At 40.5% G+C, this 25208-nt stretch overlaps 1 protein-coding gene across 2 annotated transcripts in view; it reads right to left on the bottom strand.

Annotated features, from left to right (window-relative positions):
• The window catches only part of LOC111652908 (netrin receptor UNC5C-like), a 180187-nt gene that overhangs the window by 55365 nt on the left and 99614 nt on the right, over positions 1-25208 (bottom strand). For both annotated transcript variants that reach the window (XM_087173210.1, XM_023403301.2), the window contains exons 3-4: positions 22893-23036; positions 10685-10788 (exon numbers count right to left, since the gene is read on the bottom strand). In XM_087173210.1, the coding sequence (XP_087029336.1) occupies positions 10685-10788; positions 22893-23036 (248 nt within the window). The remainder of the gene's footprint in view (positions 1-10684; positions 10789-22892; positions 23037-25208) is intronic.

Below are 25208 nucleotides of genomic sequence, written 5' to 3' on the forward strand. Positions count from 1 at the left end.
GGTGGGGGGTTTGGGGGGGGTGGGGGTTACAGAGATGACAGTTTTGGGTGAGAGTGTTAGGGGACGGAAAGCTGAAATGAGACCCTGGGCTCAAATCATTAGAGGAAGAGGCAAGACGAAAAACATCCAAATCCACTCAACAGCTCAGACACGTCAGGGGAACATTTCCCCAAACAGACGCTGACCCAGTAACAGCTGGAATCAGAATCAACACCTCAAATATCACAGAGGAACAGTTCAAAAGGGAAACTCTTTCTGCTTGTGGTAGAGGGACTGAAAGTGAGGAAATGAAAAGATTAAACTTGTTCTCCTCTCTTTAATATAGCATGCTGTACTTTTTGTTGTCTAATCTGCAAGCCCAGAATGTCACGTGGCAATATTTGCTGCGGAGGTATTTCACAGCACACACACTTCACGAGAGCTAGATAAAATCTGGTGACACTGATGCAAGCTGTCAGATTATGCAAACACAGAACTGTCAAGTGGTTGATTTATTAAAGTATAATGCATAACTATTGATATTTCTTCGCCGATTCTAATTCATATTCCCGACAATTATTTGAATGAACGAAAAACAGAAGTGGATCGTCTCACCATATCTCTAATAAACTCCCCATTTCAAAATACTGAGACAATTTTGGCGATTACACTACGACTTCTACACCCCTAATAAAAATTATTGAGTTTCTTTAAGTCTTTAAAAGTAGTGTGTTGCCTGACTGACTTTCCTGGTTTGCTGTGAGCCAGTGTTGAAATGATTGACAGGTTGTTAAATTATAGAACAGCCCTGTGCATGGTTACGGGTCAGTGCGGTGAGAGTGTTGAAGCCCTCTGTATCTGTGTCTCTGGTGCTTTCTTTATTTCTCTGGACAGTGATGTATTTTGCCTTTCCTGCTGAACCCTCCAGTTCACTAAGTACTTTAACATCACTAATGGCAACAACAGAAGACGGAGAGAGGACGAGGGAAAGAAAGGTGAAGAAAGAGAGAAAGTGAGTGAGAGAGAGAGAGAGAGAGAGAGAGAGAGAGAGGCAAAGTGGCAGAGACAAAGGGAAAGAAATAAAGAAGAACGTAATGGTGGGGATAAAATGAGAGCGATGGGAGAGTGCACAAAAAGACACCACAGGACACAGACTGCTATAGAGAATTTAAGTGTTTTAGCATTATGACCTAAGAACACCTGTAATGTCTGACTCATCCGGGAGTGAATGCTTTTCTGGCAGGTTGCACCATCTACCTTTGCTTCATTTTTCCCTGTGCAGACATTTATTGTGTATGTACTGTAATTACAGTAAACAATTCCCAATTTCTTGAGGTTATGCACACGACCCCAACAAATTGGATTCTACATGAACTGAATCAAGTTACAAAATAAAAATAAAATGTGTATGTGAATGCATGCATGCATATACAAAATATGTTGTAAGTCAGTACTTTTATAACACATAGTTGTGTATGTGTAAAGGTATATATGGGCATGTTTAGTTTTAATGTGTGTGTGTGTGTGTGTGTGTGTGTGTGTGTGTGTGTGTGTGTGTGTGTGTGTGAGTGTGTGAGTGTGTGTGTCAAAACTGATTCACTCCACAGTGTAGGAGTGCTGATGACACTCCATAATCATTAAAGCATGAAGAGGCTCTGAGCTGATTGGGGGCATGCTAATCCTTTTTAATTGACTCTCCAGCTCTCCAGTGTTATTAAAACCACCCAATAACAAAATCAGCTTTGCTTTATTAGCTGGGTCAGCCGAACTATTGGAGACCTCCCTGTTTGTTAGTGTATCATTTTGTTGAAGGATGTATAGTGTAAAGTATAAGGTGTGTATGGTAAACAAACAAAATGGACACACAGAAAACATAAAGAGGTAGTAGGCGTACCTCTGCTGGGAAGTTTTTTATTCTAAACAACAGCCCCGTTTGAATTCCATTCAGACTGGTAAATTCTGCAGTACATGATTTATGTCCAATGCCAAATTTCAGTGCAAATGCAGGAAATTTTATGTAGTAAGAGGACAGAGGTTGAGGTGATGACGGGGTGTGTAGTGCACTTGATTTTGACACAAGAGATGATCGTTTTTAAAATATTTAAATCATGACAATGATATTTATCTAAGAATGTTAGTTGCCTAACCTTATCCATACCTTGTGTGGATAATGTAGGAAAAATCAATTAAAGAAATTGTATTTCTGCAGAGTTGGTCTTTTTGGTGAGTGAGCTTGACAACCAGCTGCTAGCACTTCCTTTTGCTACATGCAAATGTTTGAAGAGTTTATATGAACAAACGCAGATATTTTACTATATGAAGCTGAATGTGATCAGGCATGGAAATTAACAAGATTCACTAACCAGCACTGGCCAATACTGCATCTTTGAACACACAATTTTACGTAGCTGTGCATCAAACTGCGGCAGTGATTTGACAATTTTTACTTCCAAACGGACAGCAGACGCCATCATGAGCCGCATATTCTCTCTTTATGGCTCCCTACTGAACTACAGGCGCATCTTTATCTCTAAGTGCTGTACATCGGCCTCTGCCAGGTCACACTTAAGTAGCCTATACAGCCGTCTACCTTTGAAAGAATTATGCTTCTGAAATCAGCAAAGCATCAATAGCACCAAGTGCTTCTTGGCAGAGTGTTTGATAAGCTAATGTTTCAATACAATTCCAGGGTGTAAGCAGTATTGTGGTTAATACAACTCAGCAGAAACGTACTCATATTTGATTGTATACCACCGAACACATCTTACATAGTGTTAGAGGCCTGAATCATAGAAATGATGGGTTTTACAATCAGACAGCAGAGGATCACATATCATTTACATATTCTCTGCTCCACAAAGATGAGACGATCATCCTCTGATAATGTTCTGTTATCAACACGGTCAAATTTATAAAACTATTAATTGCACTGACAATGACCTCCTTTAGTAACTCACTGAAGACTACTTAACTGAATAGTGATGTAAGTGAAAAGCAATTAATTGGTAGCAATTATTCAAAGCCCTGCCTTATTAAACTTTTTCAGTCTTGGTCCCAAATGAGGAATTTACTGTCCCAATTGCTGTAGTAGTTAAGAATATAAAATTATATTACAACTCTTGCCAGTAGTAGGACTGAGAACAATTTCAAGGTGCTAAATTGTTTCATAAATGAGTTTCTAATATGTTTTTTGTATTATTATAGTACACATATATGGAAATACAAAGACACCTTTTATAGATGTTACAGGCTTTTGTGCACAACTTTACAAATGTTTTGTGATCCTAAAAGACTTACAAGGTCTAACAACGTATAAAAGTTGACGGAACAGAACAGAGTTTTGTTATTTGACACTGTCACACCCTGCGTCAAAACACTGTGTCCATTCATCCATGACAACACTGTCAGGACTGCCGAGGGCAGCGCGGGTAGCTGCCTGACAATGCAGTACACTCTACACTGTCATGTCACCATCAATCCACAGCTTTGTCTCAGAGCTGTGTCAAGAAAGACAGGGGGCGTGAAGAAGACTGAGAGGCAGCGATAGTGACAGAAAGAGAAAGTGAAAAAAGACAGAGAGGGAGAAGAGTCAACAGAAGGAAGTGACAAAAAATGAAAAAACAGAAATTGAAGCGGAAAATGAGTGAAAATTGTCAACAAATAGACAATAATCTAAAAAATTTTTTTAAAAAGTGGTCAGCATTTCAACACCAGCACATTTGGAACTCCTTCCATGTCTGCCAGGAAGACATAAAAAAAAGGGTTAATTGCAAAGGCAGAATATCCTGTAGTTTTTGCGAGGCTTTGAATAGGTAATGAGAGAGGAGAGAGGAGGCTCTCCTAATTTGGGAGGTGTGGAGAGAAACACCTTCATTATCTCCTACCCTCATACTTCTGAGTCAAGCACCCACTCAACCCCTCTCCATGCCGCACACCCAAAGAACAAAGCCCTCATTTCAAAAAGACTCAAACCTCAGACCACAGACAACTAAAACTACATATGATCACTGGTCTGCACACTTCCTGTCATCTCTGAGGAGGGAAGGAAATAATACAGGTTGAGTCATCAGTTAAGAAACAAAACACAGGGCAACTATATGTAATTAGATGCTTCCCTCTTTCAATTTTGATTGAAAGTTTCCTTAAACGGCCTTGATGATGGTTGAATGTCCCCTAAGCGTTTACAGTTACAGTCACTGTGAGGGCTGAAATACCAAAACTCTTCCCCCTGTGTGAGAAAGCTAAGATATGGGTGTAGTGTTTTTATAAAAAGCAGTTCCAGATATAATTTGCAAACATTGCATGCACTCTGAAATCAGCATTATACATGAAAAAATGAAGAAAGGCACAGAGAAATAAAAAAAGAATGATTTTCAGTATGCTTTGTGCAAATATTTTGCAAACAAAATATATTTGAGTCTCAGTCTAGACAGAAGCAGCGACTGGAACCGTATGGTACTGAACTGAGAAAACGAGCAACAGATACGCTGATTTTATGACTGTATAAAGACACACACACACACAGAGGTCAACAGAATAAAATAGTGAGGAAATCTGATAGCTGCTGCTGAGGTTCTGCAATGGAAAATTCACATTTCGGATGCAGTTCTGCACAGTCTGCTGGCTTTGGAGAGGGATCTGACTAATGCTTGAATTTACTGACATGGCTTATCACTGGATGAACAGCCTCCCAAGGCTCCTAAAATCACAGCTTACACTGGATGTATATATTTTTGTCCATCCTCTCCTCGTGTGTGTATGGAAGTGTGACACTATCTCTTTGAAAATACAAAGTAGTTATAAAAGACTGCACTGCTATCCGGTATGAGAAGTGAATGACTCAAAGGAGATAAAGCATACTGTATGTGTGTTTATGTGTGTGTCCATCCATGTGTCTGTGTACAATCATCATTAGATAATGATCATAATCCCTGTCTACATCTCCTATGTGCAACCACAATACATTTACAACCAAAACAACACAAAAGCTGCTTCTCCTCATCTGTCCCATTTGTAAATTACTCTGCAGTAGATAGACCATCGCAACAGCATTTTAATAATCTTAACACCATTTCAATAATTCACCTAGGCAGTAGGAATAAAAAAGAGATTGCTGACTAATCTGTGGATTACGGTGATGATTTCTGACAGAGGTTGAGGATAAAGGTAAAATGTGATGGGAGATGAGCCGTGGGGCTTACTATCCTAGCTCAAAGAGGATTAAGGTAAGGATCTATTGGGGAAGCAGCATTACATAAAATTGTTTTGTGCACATACACACACACACACACACACACACACACTCACACACACACACATAAACACACAGGTACACACGCTACATACACATGTGTTTCTCTGAGGAAGGGCCAGGATGAAAATGGCTTTAATCCTTCTGGTGCTGTGGTCACAACATTTTGTAAAGCTAAGGAAAGATCTCATGCTTTATTTGACATTACACATTCTATCTATAGACCTTCTCTATCCCTACATGTTCATTCAATTCTTTTTATTCAGATACACAAGGAAATCCAAAAAAAAAAAGCCATTCATACTGTCCACGAGCCTCGCAGATATTTATTTCACTAGATAAAAGATGGATTTCGGGTATATTCAGAACTTAAGAGTTTATCCTGTGGTATTTGACAAATACGTTTCTGAGGCACAGAGGGACAATGAGCTCCAGTTTAAAACTAAAGGAATACAATAGTTGTGCTTCTATCTCTGGACACTGAAAGACAGCATGTCTTTTTTGTCACTTTAATTCGCACTGTCATCCTCACTGTCCATTTAAGGCTCTCCACTGGCACCAATACTATAACCTCCAGACAGATTCTGCTGGTAAACGTCATCATATGACACATTAACAATAGTGACTGCGGGGACCGAAATGTACTGTTTGTGTGTGTGTGTGTGTGTGTGTGTCTGTGTGTGTGGTAGTGTACAGTATACTGTATGAGTGTGAGAGTGAGGAAGCCGTTAGCGTTTTGGCCACACCACATCACTGATTCCTTCTGACAGAAAAGTCTGTGATGATTTCCATCACACACTGAGACACGCCCATGCACACGCACACACACACACACACACACACACACACACACACACACACACACACACACACACACAAATACATACACACACGGGTAATTACACAAATGCAAATGTCTAGACTTATTCAATACTGGTTAACTTAGAAAGCCATTCATAAAAAATGACATCTTTGGTCACTGCAGGAGAGGTTAGAGACCATGTGTGTGTGTGTGTGTGTGTGTGTGTGTGTGTTTGTGTGTGTGTGTGAGAGAGAGAGAGAGAGAGAGAGAGAGAAAGGGGGGGAGAGAAAGAGGTGAAAGGAGAAAGACTGTGTCTCCTGGACTCACATACACACACATTTGTGCACCATGTATGTGAGTATGCATGCTCTGCCTGAGGGCAAACATCTCTTTTAGACTGCTGCCTATGGTGAGCTATGTAACAGCAACCTTGGAGCTGGCAGCTGGATGTGTATCTTGCTCAAGGACACTTAAACAGGCCAAATGTCAGGAAATGCTGGCTGATATGAAGCTCGGAGCTTGAATCCAAATCTCATATATGAAGGACAATCCCCCGACGACACCCTGTTGCAAAAGCAATGAAATGTTATTGTTCATTTATTGTGATGTACATATATTGAACCTCTCTAGAAAACTGTAGGTCTCTGACTTTACTTATAATTTATCTTCTGAAATGAAAGACTTCACTCACACAGATAATATATAGGTTGATCATAAGCCATTATCCAAGTGAATAACTTGCACTAATTTAGGGTGTGGATTGAGTGGTTAAGAATGTGACAGGAACTTGACCAGGCTCCAGACACATATCCTGTTACTGTCTGACTTTGTGCATGTTTGTGTGTGTATGTGTGTGTACGTTAGGGATACACACGCGGAGGGCCTGTCACCACACACTGATGTGTTTATTTCACTGCAGCTGGGGTAATCACTCACACACAGAGACAGACGCAGACAGGCAAACACACAAATATTCAAATAGACACCCAGAGTTACACAACACACACGCACACGCACACACACACACACACACACACACACAGAAATCCATAACCCCACCTGTTACGCGCAGTCCACTGTGCTCTGCCTGGCCCCTGGGGTCACTCTTACTCTTTGGATATCAAGATTTAAAATGTATTTTTACAGTCAGACTGCTGCCTCTACGTCGCAATGAACCTCCCAACATGTGTAGGAAAAAATACACAATCAAGTGGACTCAGAACTAAGTCAAGTTTCTTAATTTCAATGGGTGATTCCACCATCTTGACTAGTGTGGACGACCTTGGGCCACAAAAGTACTTCATAATTATAAAAAGTTTGCAAAAAACCCCCCAAAAACTAGGCTAATACACATTAAAATGGATCAAACTACAAATGCTTGTCATTGAAAGTGAGGGGCTGCACTTACTGCAAGTTCTCTGAATTCACTGCCTGTGTCCATAAACTCTTTCCTGTTGAACTGCTGAACCCTCCCCTGCTGAATCCAATAGCCTTCCATCAGCTTTTAAAGCTTTTCTATCACGGTCTAAAAAGAGATTTAGATGTTTCTACAGGATTTCACAATGCCTCAAATTGTGTCTCTCATGAGCTTTATATTGAAAGAGAGAAAAAAAAAAACATGTAGGTGGAGGAAGTTGACTGATGACAAGAGCAGCACTGTCAAAGGAACGAGAAAAGGAAATAATGGTGAATTGGTTGGTGTCTCCACATTTTCCTTGCAATGTCGAATTGGTTTGACCCCAGCCTCTCAAGGCTAACAGTTGTGCAGCCGTTAAAATGATCCTTGGCTAATCTGTCCCGTAGTGTACCTCTTGTCATGCTTTAGTGTGTGTGTGTGTCTGTGTGTGTAGGCTGCATCTGCAAATGTATCTTTGTAAATGTATGGAGAACCATCTGTGCGTAGGTTGCCATGTGTATGTTATACAGATGTTAGATGTATATGAAAGTAAAATGTGTATGTGTTTGGGTGTGGGTGTGTGTGTGTGTGTGTGTGTGTGTGTGTGTGTTTGGAGAGTAAAGGCTTTGGAGCGGCATGTTGACAGCCACGTGATGCCAGCTGGGCATTACGATGTGGGTGTCACATATCAGGGCACCGACCCTATCACACTGTCAACTTTACAACAGTCATCAACTGGTCGACACGGTAACCGCTACCACTAATATTAGAACGTTTTTAGGGAGGTCACAGGACAGCAACAAGGAGAGCTGTCAATCAAAAGAAAAATAAAAAAGGTGTGTGTGTGTGTGTGTGTGTGTATGTGTGTGTGTGTGTGTGTGTGTGTGTGTGTGTGTGTGTGTGTAAGAGCTAGCAAAACAAGGAGGAACGATGAAATAGAGAATGGGCATGATAAGAACAAAGGAATAGAAAGTCAGAAGAGACAAAAAAATAAAATAAAAAAAAATATTCAGGGCTACAACCTGAGGTCATCAGCAGGTTTTAAACCTAAATCCCTCTAATCAGCTTCAGCAGACAGGGCAGACAGACCAATCCATTTGCCCTGAGATCCCATTATGACAGGAGAGAGGAATGGAAAAGGTAGCAAATTGAACAGAGTGGAAAAATAGCTCTGAGTGTCTGTGTGTTATAGTGTGTGTGTGTGTGTGTGTGTGTGTGTGTGTGTGTGTGTGTGTGTGTGTGTGTGTGTGTGTATGTTGTTTATGAGCATACCTGTGTGTGTTAATGTGCTGTGTTCAAACAGGTGTCACAATAAAATGCAGTAAGAAAATAGATAAGGCAGGAGGAGTAATGAGCAATTCAAGAGACTCCATGTTTGTGTGTTTAAGTCTCTGCAGCTCCTACTGTTGAACTGATGTCACAATTCAACATATTTATTTGCTTTACTTCCCTCAAAAGAAGAATTAGCGTTTTGTAGAAGTGAAAGAGCAAGATCTCTGTTATTCCCTACCACTCCTCCTTCTGTCTCATTCTCTATCTGCTCCACCTTCGTCACTGCCATTTCCCCCACACGCACTCTCCCTCACTTTGTATGCTGGTCTGTCTGAGTGCCTCCCTCGCCGCCTCTCCTTCACTTTCGCTCTCCCCCCTCTCTCTCAGGGGAGCTGTGTACTTAGGTGCAATTGAAAACGACTATCAAACCCCGAGGAGCGAAACCTGATTCAGAGACTCCTTATCCGGTAGCGCAGCCCTCTCTCCAAGTGCGGTGCTGCTCTTCCCCAGTGACCAACTAAATGAAATTATGTCTTTTTATCCATTCAGGTGGGAACGCAGCCAGATGAAACCAGCAAAGAACAATCTGAATTGTAAATGACATTCTTCACAGTAGTTAAGGCCCTCGGGGAGTGGAAGTGACATGTGTGGCTCTTCCAAAGTGGATGTTTACTGTGCAACGTGTTTGATGAGTGAATAACACGTCAATGTGCTGACAATGTACTTGAGGCATAAAATATTATCGTACATCAAGGAGAATAGTGGTGTGGTAGTGTGAGAATGTGTTTACCACACTTTTATTCACATGTACATACTTAAATTCACACCTGTTCAAATTACTAGCATGGGTAGCAATCTCTGACTTTGGGCAAGGCAGTGAACTTACTGCTTAAATGGCAAAAACACTGCTGTGCTCACTGTAATACTTATGTCATATGTGCAAGTGTAATTTCCCCCTCAAGTCAAGTTAACCAATTGCGATCACCTCTTTCTTGTTTCCTCTTTAACTGCAACTGTATTCACACATCAGTTCAGTTTTCAACAATATGTGTATGTTTGCTATTGAAAAGGAACATAACTATTTTTCAGTCCTTTGAAGGGAAGCAGGAAATCTACTTTCATTAATTATGCTCATTATTTTCAGCAAAGCTCAGGTACAGTAGGAGAGAGAGCATTGGAAATAACATAGGAATGTAGGTTAAACCCTCTGCAGTCGCTGAAATTTCTTCATGTAACTTGTGCTGCAACTCAAATTGGCTCACTGGGGACATTTAAGTCTAAGTTTAAACTTTGTATCTTTCGATCAATGTTGCCTCAGTGCGGCAGAGCTCTTCAAGCAACAGCCAGTCAAAACAGGATTCAGGACCCTGTGACAATTCAATACAAATGTTGATGCGCACTGTAAAACAATGACTTATGTTTCTGAAAACACCTCAGAAAATATTTAAAAATAAGACAAATTAAATTAGTTTATGCCAATCTTTAATTAGTTTTCCATTTAACACTGGCCTTGCTTGTATCAAGGTTCCGTAATTTAAATTTGCTACAGTAATTAGGTCAAAATTATTTTAGTTTTTAGATATTGCGTCTGATCAGCTTTTAGTTAAAAGAAAATAAACAAACAAACAAAAGGCTATTTAACAAAAGAGTCAGGATACATTTTTATTCAGCACAACCTTCAACCACTGACTGCAGACTGTAAAAATGTGCATGCGCCCACCAAACTGCTCTGTTCCGCTGTCTGTCATTCACAGTTCCAGGCAATTTCAGAGAGTGTCAAGATTTTTTCTGTGGCACTTTGAAGTTATTTCCACTTGATGATTTCTATTTTTATATTTTGTTTTTTAACATCTCCTGTTGTCTTTATTTTGCCATCGCGTCTCCTCTGTCACTCCCTCGTTCAGCTCCGGCAGTCCTCCCTCCTCATCTCACATCTTACTTTGTATTTACCTCAGGTGGAGGTTAACGATAATGTTGCACATACCTCAGCAGCTGGTATGCCCTCTGGAGGGCGACACTGTAGCAGCACTTCCTGCTCCAGAGATACTTCCTTTCCCAAGGGTTCCTGTTCGAATGACTTCTTCAGGTCTGAGGAGACAAAGAAAGACAAGAAGCTGAATAACTGCAATAAAGAAGGTTATAATGTGAACCAGAGAGCGTGTGACAGTTTTTTTTTGTTTTTTTTTTGGCAGTTTTGGAAATGCATCTGCTTGCTTGATTTTCAGACAGAAGTCAAGTATGATAACATTATTTCTGTTTTTAAAACACAGTTGTTGAGGTATTCTTCATAGTAATGACGTTGTACTGTTACATAACACACAGCAGCGAAGCCACTAATTATATCAAAAGAGAAAGAGTCTCAATAGAAAGCAGAGGTGGCCATTTTGCAAGACATCCTATGATTTAGCAGTTAGGGAGACCATTTTGGAGATGCTGCCATGTCATTGTAAACCAGCCTCATTACCTCATTTCCACGGCAACAATCACACAGTAATTACGGAGTTGTGGTTGAAGTCAGCCATGCATATGTTGACTTCTCCCGCTCCTGTCACTTTAGAGATGTACACAACAAGGAAAAACACTTAGCTGTATATTCTTAGACTCAGCTAATGCTCACACTGGGGTACGCATGCACACAGGCGCACGCACACGTACACGCACACACACAGCTGATCAAGGTATTAAGTGCTTTAGCTGCTTCACACACTAAACACAGGCAGCTTTGTTGCATGCTTGCCCCTCAATCACTATGCACAATATTTAACCTTGCTTTCATTCCATATAGACTTGCCAGAGTTCGGGGATCTCAAGCAGGCCAAAGACAATAAATGATTCACACTAATGGTCCACATGCTGTGATAAATGACAGCATTACAAAGCAGCATGGAATGCACCGCCATTTCTTTCACTGAATGTTTCAGAGAGGGCTCAGCTGTTTTCATTTTGAGGAAAAATTGCTCACAGTAGCAGACTTAAAGACAATTAGCCAGACATTTAAATAAGAACAACAGAGGACGGAAAGACAAAACACAAGGGGACGGAGAAAAGGCATCAAATGATGTGAATGAAAGTACAAAAATCCTTGTGGGTGGATGGATGAATGGACGGATGAAGGACAGTTTTGTTTAACTGATCATTGCGCTGAATATATTTTTCTCTGCATCTTTGTCTCTCTCACTGCCACTTTCCCCCCACATAGTTTGACACAAGAGACTGAACTGTATTCATTTGGGAGAGCTTCAAAAGGGGCAACAACCCCAATAATAAACAGCTGTTTATATTGGTGTCTTTTTCTGTAACTTTCTGAGTGAGTTTCTTTCACTACACTATAAACTTTCTGACAATCTCCTTCTGTCTAGTTTTACCCCTGACACTGTAATCGTCTTTATCGTTCTGTTTTTCAGAACTTTGTCCTTCTCTAGCTTGACTGATTTCATGTTGTGGATAGAGTTAAAAACATAAATCACTGCTTTTCTGTGAACCCGCCTACTCTGCCGTCTTACAGTATACTGTATGTATGTATGGCTATATTGGCACTGAGCTAAACACATGTTAAAATAATTAGACTGCAACAGAAAAAAAGAGTATAAAACAAACTGTAACTTGAGAGGGGTGGCAGTGTTGCATGATTTAACAGGTGACTTTATTTATGGTGCTGATCAGAAAGTGTAATGGATTTCTATAGAAGAACATATAAGCAAGAGAAAAGTACAAATGATAATAATCCCTGGAAGGATCTGTAAATTGCCCTTTTGTATCTATGCATTCAGTAATACAGTAATACAGTAATACATCTGTGTGAGTATTTATGACTGCATGTAGAAACAGAAAAATGTTTTCATACACATGTGAACAGATGTGTGAACGGACACACATGTGTGTTTGTGTCAAATATCCTGAATTTAATGTCAGCAGGTGACCATGGTGCATAACACTGGCTACATAGCTGAAAAGTGATGTGGGTATTTAACAGTGATATCTCGTGGTTTGCAGGTATGGAAGCATTAACAGCACTATTCTAGTTTTGGGGACATATTGATTGAATCTGGCACAAATGCTGAAGTTTTTCACTTTGAAGAGTTAGAGAGTCACTTTGTTAGTTTGTGAAGGGCAGCTGCAACCATGGACGACAAATCCTCTGTCCTTTAGTTTTTTAAAACCATACAGAAAACTTTCATGGGAGGGCACTCTGTGTGTGTGTGTGTGTGTGTGTGTGTGTGTGTGTGTGTACGAGAGAGAGAGAGAGAGAGGAAGAGCGTGTGTGTGTGTTATCCTTGTGTCCTTTTACTCCTCTGGTTCCCAGGTGTACTCTTAATCACCTTATCCGTCAGCTGTGGTACACCATTTGTGGACACACACAGACACAGGCACTCACTAGACAGAGCGTTTTTTTGATGCTGAACCGGTCGAGTCTGTCTCACTCTCTCTGTATTTTATCAGGACAGTCACCTTACAGTGGCCTACACATATAGAAAGTGGCAGAGGGAAAGAGAAGGAGAGGTAAAAAGAGGGGGGGTAGAAGTTGGGATGGCAGTTGGGGGGTTGAAAGATGAGAAGCAGAAAGAGAGAGGAGAAGGAGGGAGAAGTTGGCAACACACAGCAGGACCACCTTACTCTTTCTTAATACCAAAACCACCTGCTTGGTCTTTGCCTATTAAAGTCTTTTTCATGTCCACCATACTTTCAATATCAAACCATTCAATAAAAGTTCATGTCAGTGAATCCACCTCGTATCATCTCTGTCTATCTGCTTTATCTCTCTCAAAACCAGTGAGCTGTAAGAGAAAAGGAAGAGATAATATGTGTCTAGCTACAGTAAGTATTAAAAGTTTGAATCCAGCCTTTAAATAATAATGCACATATGCTCACTTCATAATTTCAAATAGTATGAATGTGTAACCATAAATAATTCTCCCCTATTCCCACATACAGATGTAAGGGATGGACAACCCAATGGGAAATTGCATGTCCCAAGGAGGAAACATCCCATTTAGATCAGAGAGCATCATTAGATATTTGCATGAAATGGATTTCAATAAATTGGTGGATAATTCTGCACAGAAACTGGTGAGGAATAAACATCTGTTTACTACAAGACAGCTCACACTGTTACTGTGTGTTTATGGCTGATAAAGAGAGGTTTGTCAGGCACTATGATCAATGCTTTGGTGATCAGTTTGACATGCTTTCAATGTGACACTGTGACACTGAATGTCACAAACAAGTGTGTAGTGTCTAATCTCCTTTAACTGATAAACAATACTTATCAGATTTTGTATTGACACAGTTTGTTGTACACACTGTAGGCATCTGAGATCTGCACTAAACAACATGAGACATCTGGCATATACCCAGTGGCTGGTATACTGTATTTTGATGGTAAATAGCAGACAGTTCATACATGCTAACATTACAAGCTTCCATAATGAGGAGGCTTTCAAATTGTACAGGCAAACAGCAGGAATTTCATATATGCTAACAATACCCATAAACATGAGTCATGAAGCAAAAAATTAATCAATTAATAAAAAAAAAATCAGGAAATGCAAGAAAATGGAGATTAATATACAGATTAATATCTAAAAAGTAAGTTCACTGGTTTCCAACAAGTTTCTTCATTTCTGAATACTGAAAATCTGCAATTGTGGTAAAGTGTTTTCTACACAGTGATGCACATGCATCCTTTATCATCTATTGAACAACAATACACACCCCATAGGTCAAATGTTGTCCAGTTGTGCACAGAGGGGAGTTCATGGAGTTTCTACTTCATGCTAATGTCCCCTGGCATGTGTCATTGATAACTAATACAGATTTGGGACCATAGTGTCAATCATTCTTGCCAGCTTGTGTGTCATTGTTGAACTACTGTATGCGAGCTGAAAGCCAGCAGCAGATGAGCTACAGACATGAGAGGCAAGACACAGCCTGCCACTTGAATCCATGCGAGATGATCATGCTAACTGCTGTGTAGTGATACGCCACTGACAAAGCTTTTAAGATTCCCAAAATTCTCCAGAATAACTTCCCACCTAAATGATGAGGTTTACTGTCACGCAATATAAATCTACTCATTATCAGATTCCACGTGTACAGCTGCATTGGTTAAGAGAGTTATGTGAGGACACAAAGTATTGCTGAGGCTGAATGATAACTTCATAATACAGTCAATCCCTGTGGGGGATGACAGCCTGAACAGAGCATGATGGTTCATTATGGGAGTAATCACCCAAAGCTTTAGCCCTAAATCCACCACATGGCTACCCACACAACGCAGAGAGACACACATACATGGGCAGATACGGAGGGACAAAGAGAGAATGATGGAGACAGAGAGATACTGTCACAGCGAGGAAAATACACTCAGGAGATGGAGGCAAACAAGCAGGCACAACATGCATACACAGAGACACAACCACCACAACACAAATAGTAAGATACTCACAAGGGGGATGGAAAAACAGACAGACAGACAGACAGACAGACAGACAGATAAACACACACACACACACACACACACACACAAACACGTAACCACAAATGTGGAAAAAACAACTACAGATGCAAGGACAGAGAATGAGGAAGTGATTGAGGGATGAGACACAGTTTTCTCATGCCAGCCAATTCCAGGAACAATTTCCTGGTCTTAATTAGTGAGGGAGATAGTGAAATGAGGAGTTGGCTGTGAGAGTTGATTTCCATAAAGATTGAGAATGAAATTAAAGGAGATTAAAGCAAACTGCTCGGGGGATGAGCAGACAACACACGCACACGCACGCGCACGCACACACACACACACACACACACACACACACACACACACACACTCACACACTCACACATAGTGCTAAGCTGGGGGGCTCTGACGGACAAAATTTCACCAGTTTGTGGCAAGAGTGCAGTGTGTGTGTTTGAGAGAAAAAGAGGGAATGTGACATTGTTTTCACGACACCAGGGGACCACGAATTCACCTCAATGGAAGGTGTGTGTGTGTGTGTGTGTGTGTGTGTGTTTTTGTGCATGTGTGCAAATATGTGCCCAGGGGAAATATGTGCACAGGAGAGGAGGGACAGCTGTGTCATATCAATTCACTGACCCCACTTCACTCCCAAACTGCAGATAACACTATCCAGATTCATAAATATAACAAAAGCAAAGATAAATTCACTAAACAAGTTTTTAGAATTACAACAGGGTTGAAAAGTACAGAGGGCAACCTTGTAAAGTGTTCTTCAGTTTGAACTCCTTTATATATACAGTAAAGCGGTGTAAGCATCTATTCATGACCTCTTCTTGCATAAACCCTTCTCATTCTCTCTGCCTCATCGTCTCACTCCTTCTGTGTCTCTCTCCACCTCCTTCCTCCCCCGTCTAAAACTTCTTCCACTGCTCAACTAAAATTGTTATTATGTTTGTGGTTAGTTTGTTGCCTCAGGCACCTCTACATAAGCACATTTCAGAGCAATTATCCAAAATGGGTGTATTTGCCTGCATGCTACCCATGCCAAATCATAACGGTTTCCCCTGGTGGAGTTGCTCAAGCAATAAAGAGCAAGGTGAGATGCTCAGGAAGAAAAATAGCGAGGGGAGTGCTCTCCTCTAGTCTAAGAGAGGATAATTTGGACAGTAAGTTTCCTACATGATAGTATGCAATGGAAACAATCAGAGCTCTGGCTTAGAAAACAAACAAAGTGATGTAAGTGATAAAGCACACAAGAGGGTAAGATAATATTCAATAAGGATATGTAAATGTAAATGGATTCGTAATTAAAACACATTTATATTAAATGATAAAAATCAAAGTTGTAAACAATGAAATAGTTTCTCCCGTATCAGCTAAGTATATTATAATGATGAGGTGAAACTGTTTTGCTTTCTGCTTTTGTCTCGATGAAATAAAAGTCTTGACAACGGTGCATGGCCCAAAGCCAAAGAGAATTTAGTGTTAGTATGGTCTGCTTCATACGGGCGTCTTCAATGCAAAAATAGCAAAAAAAAATGAGAGAAATGAACCTAGACTGTGACCTCAAGTGTCAGAGTCATTTTCAGTGTAGTTACAGAAGGAGTCATTTTCTCTAAGTGACTTTGGGGAGTCTCTTTCCACTTAGACCAGTTCTTTCACTGAACTCTCCACCCTGTCATTTCAGCACTTCACAACCTGTGATCAGCTCCAGACATCAGATGAGGTCTTTCCATCCACAGTCAAGTAAACAACTTGATTCGCTGACACAGCTTTGGCACTCTGGAGTGAGACACTTCCTCTGGATCATAGTTTGTAAAATTACTCATTAAGGATGGAAAATGGCTCAAGTGCCTGTACACTAAACAGTAAATAACAAAGGAGGCATGCAACTATTCTAATTACTGTTTCACTTACTTTTCACGATGGTCAGTCAAATATCTTTGTTACTTTAATATAAATTAGAATTGGCAAATTAGGTTTGGCAAAAACAGAAACTTATGAGTTGTGTGCAACTTTCTGTGAAAAACAATATTCAATTTCTCAATTTTTATTTACATAGCACCAAACCACAACAGATGTTATCTCAAGGCACTTTTCAAATAGAGCACACTCTAAAGTACCAGCGCTCTTAAGTACCAAAAGATTTAATCTAAAAAGATATTTACACTTTCAACCTTTAGACAATATCTCAAATATCTAAGCTCAGATGATGTATTTATAAAATAAATTACCTCGCTTTTGTTTAACAACTCAATTTTATTTCTTTTCTTTTTTGTTTTAACCTTTGACTTGTACACTGCATCTGGTTTTAGGGAGATGCATCAGCTGCTCCATGAATCATTTATGTCTCTCTAAAGACAATGTTGATAATAAACAGTACAAACAAACAGTAATATGGATTGATATACATGTATATGTGTTTTTTCACACACTTGGCATTTAGAAAGTGACTTAAGTGTCACTAAACTCAACACTGTGGCTTACCACTTTAACACATAAGAGTACACTACAGCAGCCTGTGACATCTGGGAAAAATCTCAGTGGCTTACAGCAATGGTGAGGCATCATAACCACATATACGCACACATTAACACACACACACACGCGCGCACACGCGCGCGCACGCACGCACGCACGCACACACTCTCTATGGGTTCTCACTATAAAAATGTTTATTCAGTGTTTGTGGCCACCATGACGTCTCTCTAAAAGCCAGAAACCAAGACTCTCTTGATGATGTCATCCAGAGAAAAAGCACTGAAGGTTTTCCACTCAATGTCAGGGTGACTGCAGACGGATAAACAGCACAGTCTTTTTGGTTCATATCTATACTGATTTGCATATTCAATAATAAAACTGCTACTGCATGCCATTTCATGCCAAAAAGGGTCAAATGTCATTTGAGCTGTGGTTGTTGCAGCAATTTGGTTTATGAGCTGCTGAGCAAGTTTCATACCAGACAGGCGGGCTAACTCATTGCAGTTGTTTCCAGTTGCTGGTTTACAAATGACTGGGTCTAATGTTGTAAGCCACGTGCAGGTTTAAGCCTTAATGAGTGTGGAAGAGTTTTGGTTTTGCTTAAAATGCTTAAAATCTAACACAAGAAATCACTGTCGAGCCGTGTTTTCCTTGGTGTAATTCATCCATGATTGAAGGAAAACCTAAATACATGCAGCTGAGACATTTGCATCACAAACAAAACAGACAAAATTCACTAACAGACATTTTCCAGTTGACACAAGTAGCTGCCGGGGCTGCTGCGTCCCAGTGTGTCTGGACTCCTGATTGCTATGCACACACATGTCTCAGTGGAAGGTGGCAGAACAAATTGCCATCATTTGAAATTTGTCTGTGTCTGGGTGTTTATGTGAACATGTGTGTGTGCGTGTGTGTGTGTGTGTGCGTATTTGTGTCTGTGTGTGTGTGTGTGTGTGTGTGTGTGTGTGTGTGTGTGTGTGTGTGTGTGCGTGTGACCTTGACATATTGTTAATCCGCTGAAGGAGAAAAGACTTGACCTGATAGATACAGGGCCAAAGAGCATGACTGACACTGCATGCACATTTGTGTGTATGTACGTGTCTGTGTTTCGCTTACGTGCCTGCAATGCTGTGCATGAGTGAGAGTGTGGGAATGTGTGTCTGTGTTTGTCACACCTGCTTTATAAACTTGAATTAAGCTGCCTGAACCACCCATAACTCAGCTAAAGTGCCCTGCTGCAAAAGACCAACAAATGACTCTGAGATTTAATATCTCTGACTGTGTGCTTGACACTTTTACAGCCACAACACTGATTGCCATTATCCAGCTACAAAATGCGTATTTACTTACTGCCTTGAAGTGTTAATTCCAGTTATTAAAACAGCCTGAAGATGCCGGAGAATGAGAAAGACGCAGTGACAATGAAACAATAAGCATGGTGAGCAAACAACTAGAAGAGGAGGATATAATGGGAGGGGAAATAAGAAAATGAGTGGGACGAGGAGATGGGTATGCAAGAAAGAAATGCTGAATTGCTATTGCACGGTGCTGTAGAAAAGACACTTTGCTCAGCAAGCTCTAGCTGCCAGGAAGCATTTTAATCACAACAGTAGATCCAAATAGGAGCCGAAAGCAGGGTAGGTCAGAAGGTTGGGTCGATTTGAAGTAAAAGGTTATCGCAAGAGGGGGCGAGTGTAATCAGATCTAGTTAAGGGAAAAATCACTGTTATAACAGAGACAGAGAATGTGAAGGACGGAGGGACGGACAAAGTCAGATGGAAAATAGACACTATATGGGAAAAAAAGGAAAACTGAGAGAGATTTGAAGAGAAAGAGAGTAAAGTAAAAGAGGGGCTGGATTTCTATCATCTCTCTCCTCCCTGATATCTATTGGCCCATCATGCCCTCTTAAAGGTATCCTCCATCACCATCCTTCTACCTAACCTCCATCAGAGGTCTTACGTGTGTGAAATACTATATACTGCATTCATGAAATACATGAGAAAAGGAAAGAAAATGATAAATATAGGTAGCATGCTGGTTTGCTTTTGAAACAGTGTGGAACTCTTGGTTTAATTGTAGTGTAGATTTATGATTTGTGTAGATTTAGCATAGCGTATGTAGAAGACTGGGTAGCCCTTGGAAGGTCCAAAATATGAAAATCATACCAGACACAGAATTATTTTTAGCTTCTATGTGATTTAGTTATTATAATTATTAAAGTTATTATACGCAGCTGGAACAGAGGTAGAGGATCTGTGGTGCATTCTAGCAGTTTAAAGTGTAAATTATACACTAATGAATCAGACTGAGGCAGACAAAGAAACAAATAACACAGTAAAGGGAGAAAAGAAATAGATAAGACGGGAAGTTTCCTGCAAGTGTAAACTGAGGTGCAGTGAGCTTGGACTCACTGTGACTGATGTGGCAGCACGTGCTAAAAGCTGGTATCACATGATGATATTGGTGGCGGGGACACTTTAAAGTCATAGAGTGATGCAGACACACGTTGGCCCTTCCTCACACACGCATCCATCCATCCAATCAGACATACCTTCGTACTGTTGTCACCTACCCATGTGGAAAAGGTACGTCACTGAACAATGTGGCCTTCAGTGCTCTGTGTGCATCTCTGTACTATTGTTTGCCTCTGAGAATCTCAGAAGCCTGCATATACGTACACTTGCCTGCATCTGTCTCTCAGCATGTATCAGACCGGAACGTTGGCCAAAAGCAGCACATTACCCAGCATTCATTGCACCCGAAGGAGGGCCCATTCCATTCGAGGATGTTGTTAGCGGAGCTTAGAGGGATATTTCTGACTGTGTCACTCTCCCTCTCTGCTGACAGACAGAAAAACACTCGCATAGCAAAGCAATACTCTGTTCTAAGCTCAAATGGTCTTTAAAGCTCACAAGCCAAATTAGTAGGGAAATATGTTGCTGTTGAACTGCGACACGACTGTGATCATACACTGCATTTCATATTGTATGAGCTTGAATTTTCAGTTTTTTTCTACAAATGCACTATTGTATATTTAATATATTTAAATAATCTGGTACAGGTTAAATCTACCATATGATACAGCGTAGTGTTTACAGTGTATAAACCTACTATGCTAAATTAAATAAATAAATGCATGTCAGTAAGTAAATAAATAAACCAGGCAGCCAAGCCCTGCAAACGAGAAAATGCAAGACACATTTACAGCCAAATAAAATAACCTGAAGTGGAAAACAAGGGGTCAACATGATGGATTTCCTTCTGCAGCACCAATAAGATCAACCAGGGAAAACAAGTTTTCCAGGGTGGGTGTCTGTTAGAGTGATATTGTCTGTTAAAGTACTACATGCGAGGATGTGTGCAGTTTGTAGTGTGTGTCTGCTGAATGGACTCTATCAAAGCCCCCAGTTGCCTTTTTAAGAATTCACTCAAGCACAGCCACACTGGCGGCGTAAGCCAGGTAAACAGCAGAGGTGGGGTCGGATTTGTTATAGGTATTTCTTTTTTTGCCTGACCTTTCAATAACCTGAGCACTCAGACAAGTCCCAGTTGTCTTATATGGCTGAAGTGACCAGAGCATTGATGCTTGGAAAGCTACGGTTGTGGGACCAATTCTCAAGCCAGTGAAAGGAGCCTTTAAGAAACAATCCATTCTGTTAAATGAGGCTTATGTTAAAAGAACAAACAAGGCGTTTTAGGTGAGGTTTAGGTTTTCTATCAGACATCTCAACTCCCTTGCTACTGGGTCGCTGCAGAGCTGTCAAGTGAACGTCTTTCACAACAGGATCCAACCTTTTCTTCCCCCTGGACAGTTGCTGGGGTCTAACAATCCTGAAATGATTTCCCCATGTGATCACTGCTCGAGTGACATTGAGTCTGCTTGGGTTTAGTCTGGCCTGTGTTCTGCCTGTGTTCTTTTGGTGACCTTATAGTCAGACTCCCAGTTGTCTTATTAAATTCTTCACCAGACCATAACAGGAAGCTACTGATGGCAGACTAAAGTTATAGAGCTACTGTAAGTTTCTGCTTAGAAAAGTACCTCACAATATATCATTCAGTGTAAAACAATTTTGAAGGTTCTGCCCAAGTACAGCAGGTTTTTCCCTGAGTCTTTTCTCTTTGTGAGTTTTGCTAGTTAAAACTTTATACGTCATGACAGTAATGTGCCAGTACACATGAAAAGAAAACCAAACATACAGGCGGAGTCATAGTCCTTAAATTTTATTACATAAAACCTAGCTTTTGATGCCATTTATTATTTCTATTAATTTTTCAGCAATGCCCATTCAGTAAGTTCTGTAATATCCTCTCTATATTCGATTTTTTCATTTTTAGTGGCACCATTTTCACACAACATTCAAGTTGCCTACTTATACACAAGGATTTTACATGAAGCAATGTGTGTAATTCAGTGTTAGTGTTTGTAACTTTGTCACCTTATTGTTCACTTATTTTTCTTTCCGGGGGTCTATCAAGTTATGGCTAATGCAAATATCTCCTACTGCTGTCGGTTCACATTACAAGCACTCGACTGGTGAAATACAAGGTGGCTTTTATTGTGAAGCTGTCACAGGAAGCACAATGTATTTGTTAGAGGTTAGCACCAACAGTGATTGTTAGTTGAAACTGAGAACACAAAAGTAAGTATCTGCTAAAGAAGTGTTTTCTGTTTAACTGCACTTCCTGTTACTAAAAGTCTAATGTGCAATACATATTTTACCAACTGCTGTATGTATTTATATGTGTGTTTTTTCTTCTTCTTGAGAGCCACTCTTGATTAAAAAGTGGAAGTTATTTGTAGCAGACTGTCGATGTCAACATGTGTGTGCATGTGGGGTAATCATTATAGTGTATGTTCATCTGATTAAATATGTATGTGTGCACACGTCTGTACTCGTGCTCTTGTATGATTGAGTGTTTTAATAATTCACACACTCTACTTGCATTCTATAAGCTCCTCATAATCTTCCTCTGTCAGCCTTCCCCATTCTCTAAAGTCTGCTGTCTTTCACACAAGGCTCCTTTCATGAGACTGGAGCCGGCGGAGTGGAGGCGATAACTGCGCCTGTGCATGTATGATTGTCTCTGTGTGTGTCTTTCACTTAGGAAGCAGAAAGCCGGAATTTGTGTTTATTTACGATGCTGCCTGTTTTCACGTACAAGTGTCACCCACCAAGCACTCACCCACACCTTTAGACAGTATGCGTACTCAAGTGTAAACACCTCGCAGGGACTTTATGGTACTCACATGCAATGCGGACATGCGCCTTGCGACTTTTGGTGGTTCCAGCAGAGCTCCAGGCCACACACTGACACCAGTAATCTTCGGGACCAAACAGCTCTTCCACTTGCTGCCGTGTTATTTCTATACTGGCTTCTCTTACCACCAGACCTGCAGAAGAAAGGAAGAGCACTGTTGCATCATTTACAATATCAGTTGAGATTTGAATTAAAACCAAAAAAAGCTCTTGCAAATGGTAAGTGGCTCGAAACTTCCATTTTTTTTTTTTTTGTGAGCCACTGAAAGAGTAAAAGCTAAAGTCTATTCAAGCCCCTGCTCTTGTGATATTGCTTTTATGTTAGCTTAAGAAGCAACAGTCAAAGTGGTGCACAGTAAATGTCTTAGCAAGTAAATAGAGGCAGGAGATAATAATACAATATCTGCTGCTCTTTACAAACACAGGTCACTTTACTGAGCAGATTCACCCTGGATTTAATGTAAACTTTGTGAGACTTTCCTTTGCATTTCTCCCACTTATCTCCCTCTGCTCTTCAATTCCCTCTTTTCTCTGGTGTTTTGAAAGCAGCTCCATGTGAAGAGTAAGTGTGAGGTTTAAATAGCTTCACCCTACTGATAGGTCTGCAAGGGAGCACAGATACAGGATGACTGCAGAGGAAAATAGGAAATGAGGAGCAAGGGATAAACTCAGGATTAAAATATGGACGACATGCGAGAGGGACATGTAGAACACAAGAAGGAAAGAAGAGACTGAGAAAATTGTGGAATTGCCTGACAAAGGAAAGGAATAATGAAGAAAAGGAAGTAGGAGAAGGGAGCAGACTTGAAAGAAAGAGGAGAGAGGAATGAGAGAAACGGTAGACTGGCAGAGGTAATGGAGAGCAACACGACAGAGGCACAGAGAGGTAGGTGAGGGCAATAAAATGTGAAATGGTAAGGAAAAAGAAAAGGAGATAAAAATGGGTTTTAGGTGAAAGTCGTGGGGACTGGGGAGTAGACAGGCAAAATGCTATGAGAAAAGATCTTGGCAGTTTATTTCAGGTTCAGCAGCGTTACAAAGACCCAAGAAACATTCTCTATGGGGCTCCACAAATCTGACTTGAGCCTATTACTTAAGAAGACTCTCGGTAAGTTCTTGCCACTAAAGAAATTTAGAGACAGTTATAGTAAGCAAGCCAGCATAGAGGCCAAGGGGACAGAGAGGAAGGCAATAAGAGAAATTCAGTGAGCAGGATTGTGATGGACTAAAGGCCATTAATGGCTGGCAAGAGAATTAAAGAGAAACCCAGAAACCCATGAGGGCAAAGAGTTAGAAAGGCAACAAAAGCTTTGTAGAAGCTAGAGCTAGGAGATGGAGAGAAATGGCTTTTGAGTCAGAAAAAAAAAAAAAAAGATTGATAAGAAGGGACATTAAGATGGAAGAGATGGAAAGTTAAGGGAGAACTTAGATGATATGGCAATTCAAACAGCACTGAGGCAAAGAGGGCAAAGAGGAAAGTAAGGTAGAAAGTAAAAAGCTTGTGGAAGGTACTGCTGGCACAACAAGGGATAATTGCCAGTGAGCTGGAGAAAGCTTTGAGGGCAAAGAGCAAAGACGGTATAAAAACTGGTGTGAATTCTAGCGCCAAAGTAAACTAGCAAACAAGGGAGATTGTTATAGTTTCACAGCTTAAATGAAAGAGCAAGATACAGAGCAGGAGAGATGGAGGCTAAGAAAATGGCAGCTAAAGAGGCAATTATAACCAGCAAGCAACCCAGGACTAAAGCTGAGACAACTAGTAGGCAGGCAGTTGCAATGAGTGAAGAGCACAAAGAACACAGCGTGAGGACAAAAAGGGAAAGAGGGATAGGGAGGAGGAGACCAGTGAGCACACTACTGCCGAAGTAATGAGGAAAGTGAGGCAATTAAAGTGAGTGGCTCAAATGAGGCAGACAGCTGGTTATGGTAAATGGACTCAAACAAATGCAAAGAAAGCATATGGGATGGTACATGAATGGGACCATGGGATTTTAGGACACAGCAAGAGGTAGGGAGCAAGAGAAATAAATGGAAAACATATGCACATTTAAAGCCCTTGCATCGTAGCCTACATGGCTTATTAATCCAAAGATCAAAAACTATTAGCTGTAAAATATTGTTAAATCAGTGGAGCAGTTCAGGTTGTAAGTGATAGCTACACCAGATACTTTCTGCTGGAATACACAGAGACATAAGCAGCAAAGCTAAGGATTTGTAGAAAAATCCACACTTTCCCTATAAATAAATGATGATAAATCAGTACTTTAGAAATCCGAAGGTAAGACAGTAAAAAAAAAAAAAAAAAA

Source organism: Seriola lalandi, unplaced genomic scaffold, assembly GCF_002814215.2.
Source record: "Seriola lalandi dorsalis isolate HSWRI2012SDOR001 ecotype SW California unplaced genomic scaffold, Sedor1 jcf7180002054110, whole genome shotgun sequence".
Classification (NCBI taxonomy): domain Eukaryota; kingdom Metazoa; phylum Chordata; class Actinopteri; order Carangiformes; family Carangidae; genus Seriola; species Seriola lalandi.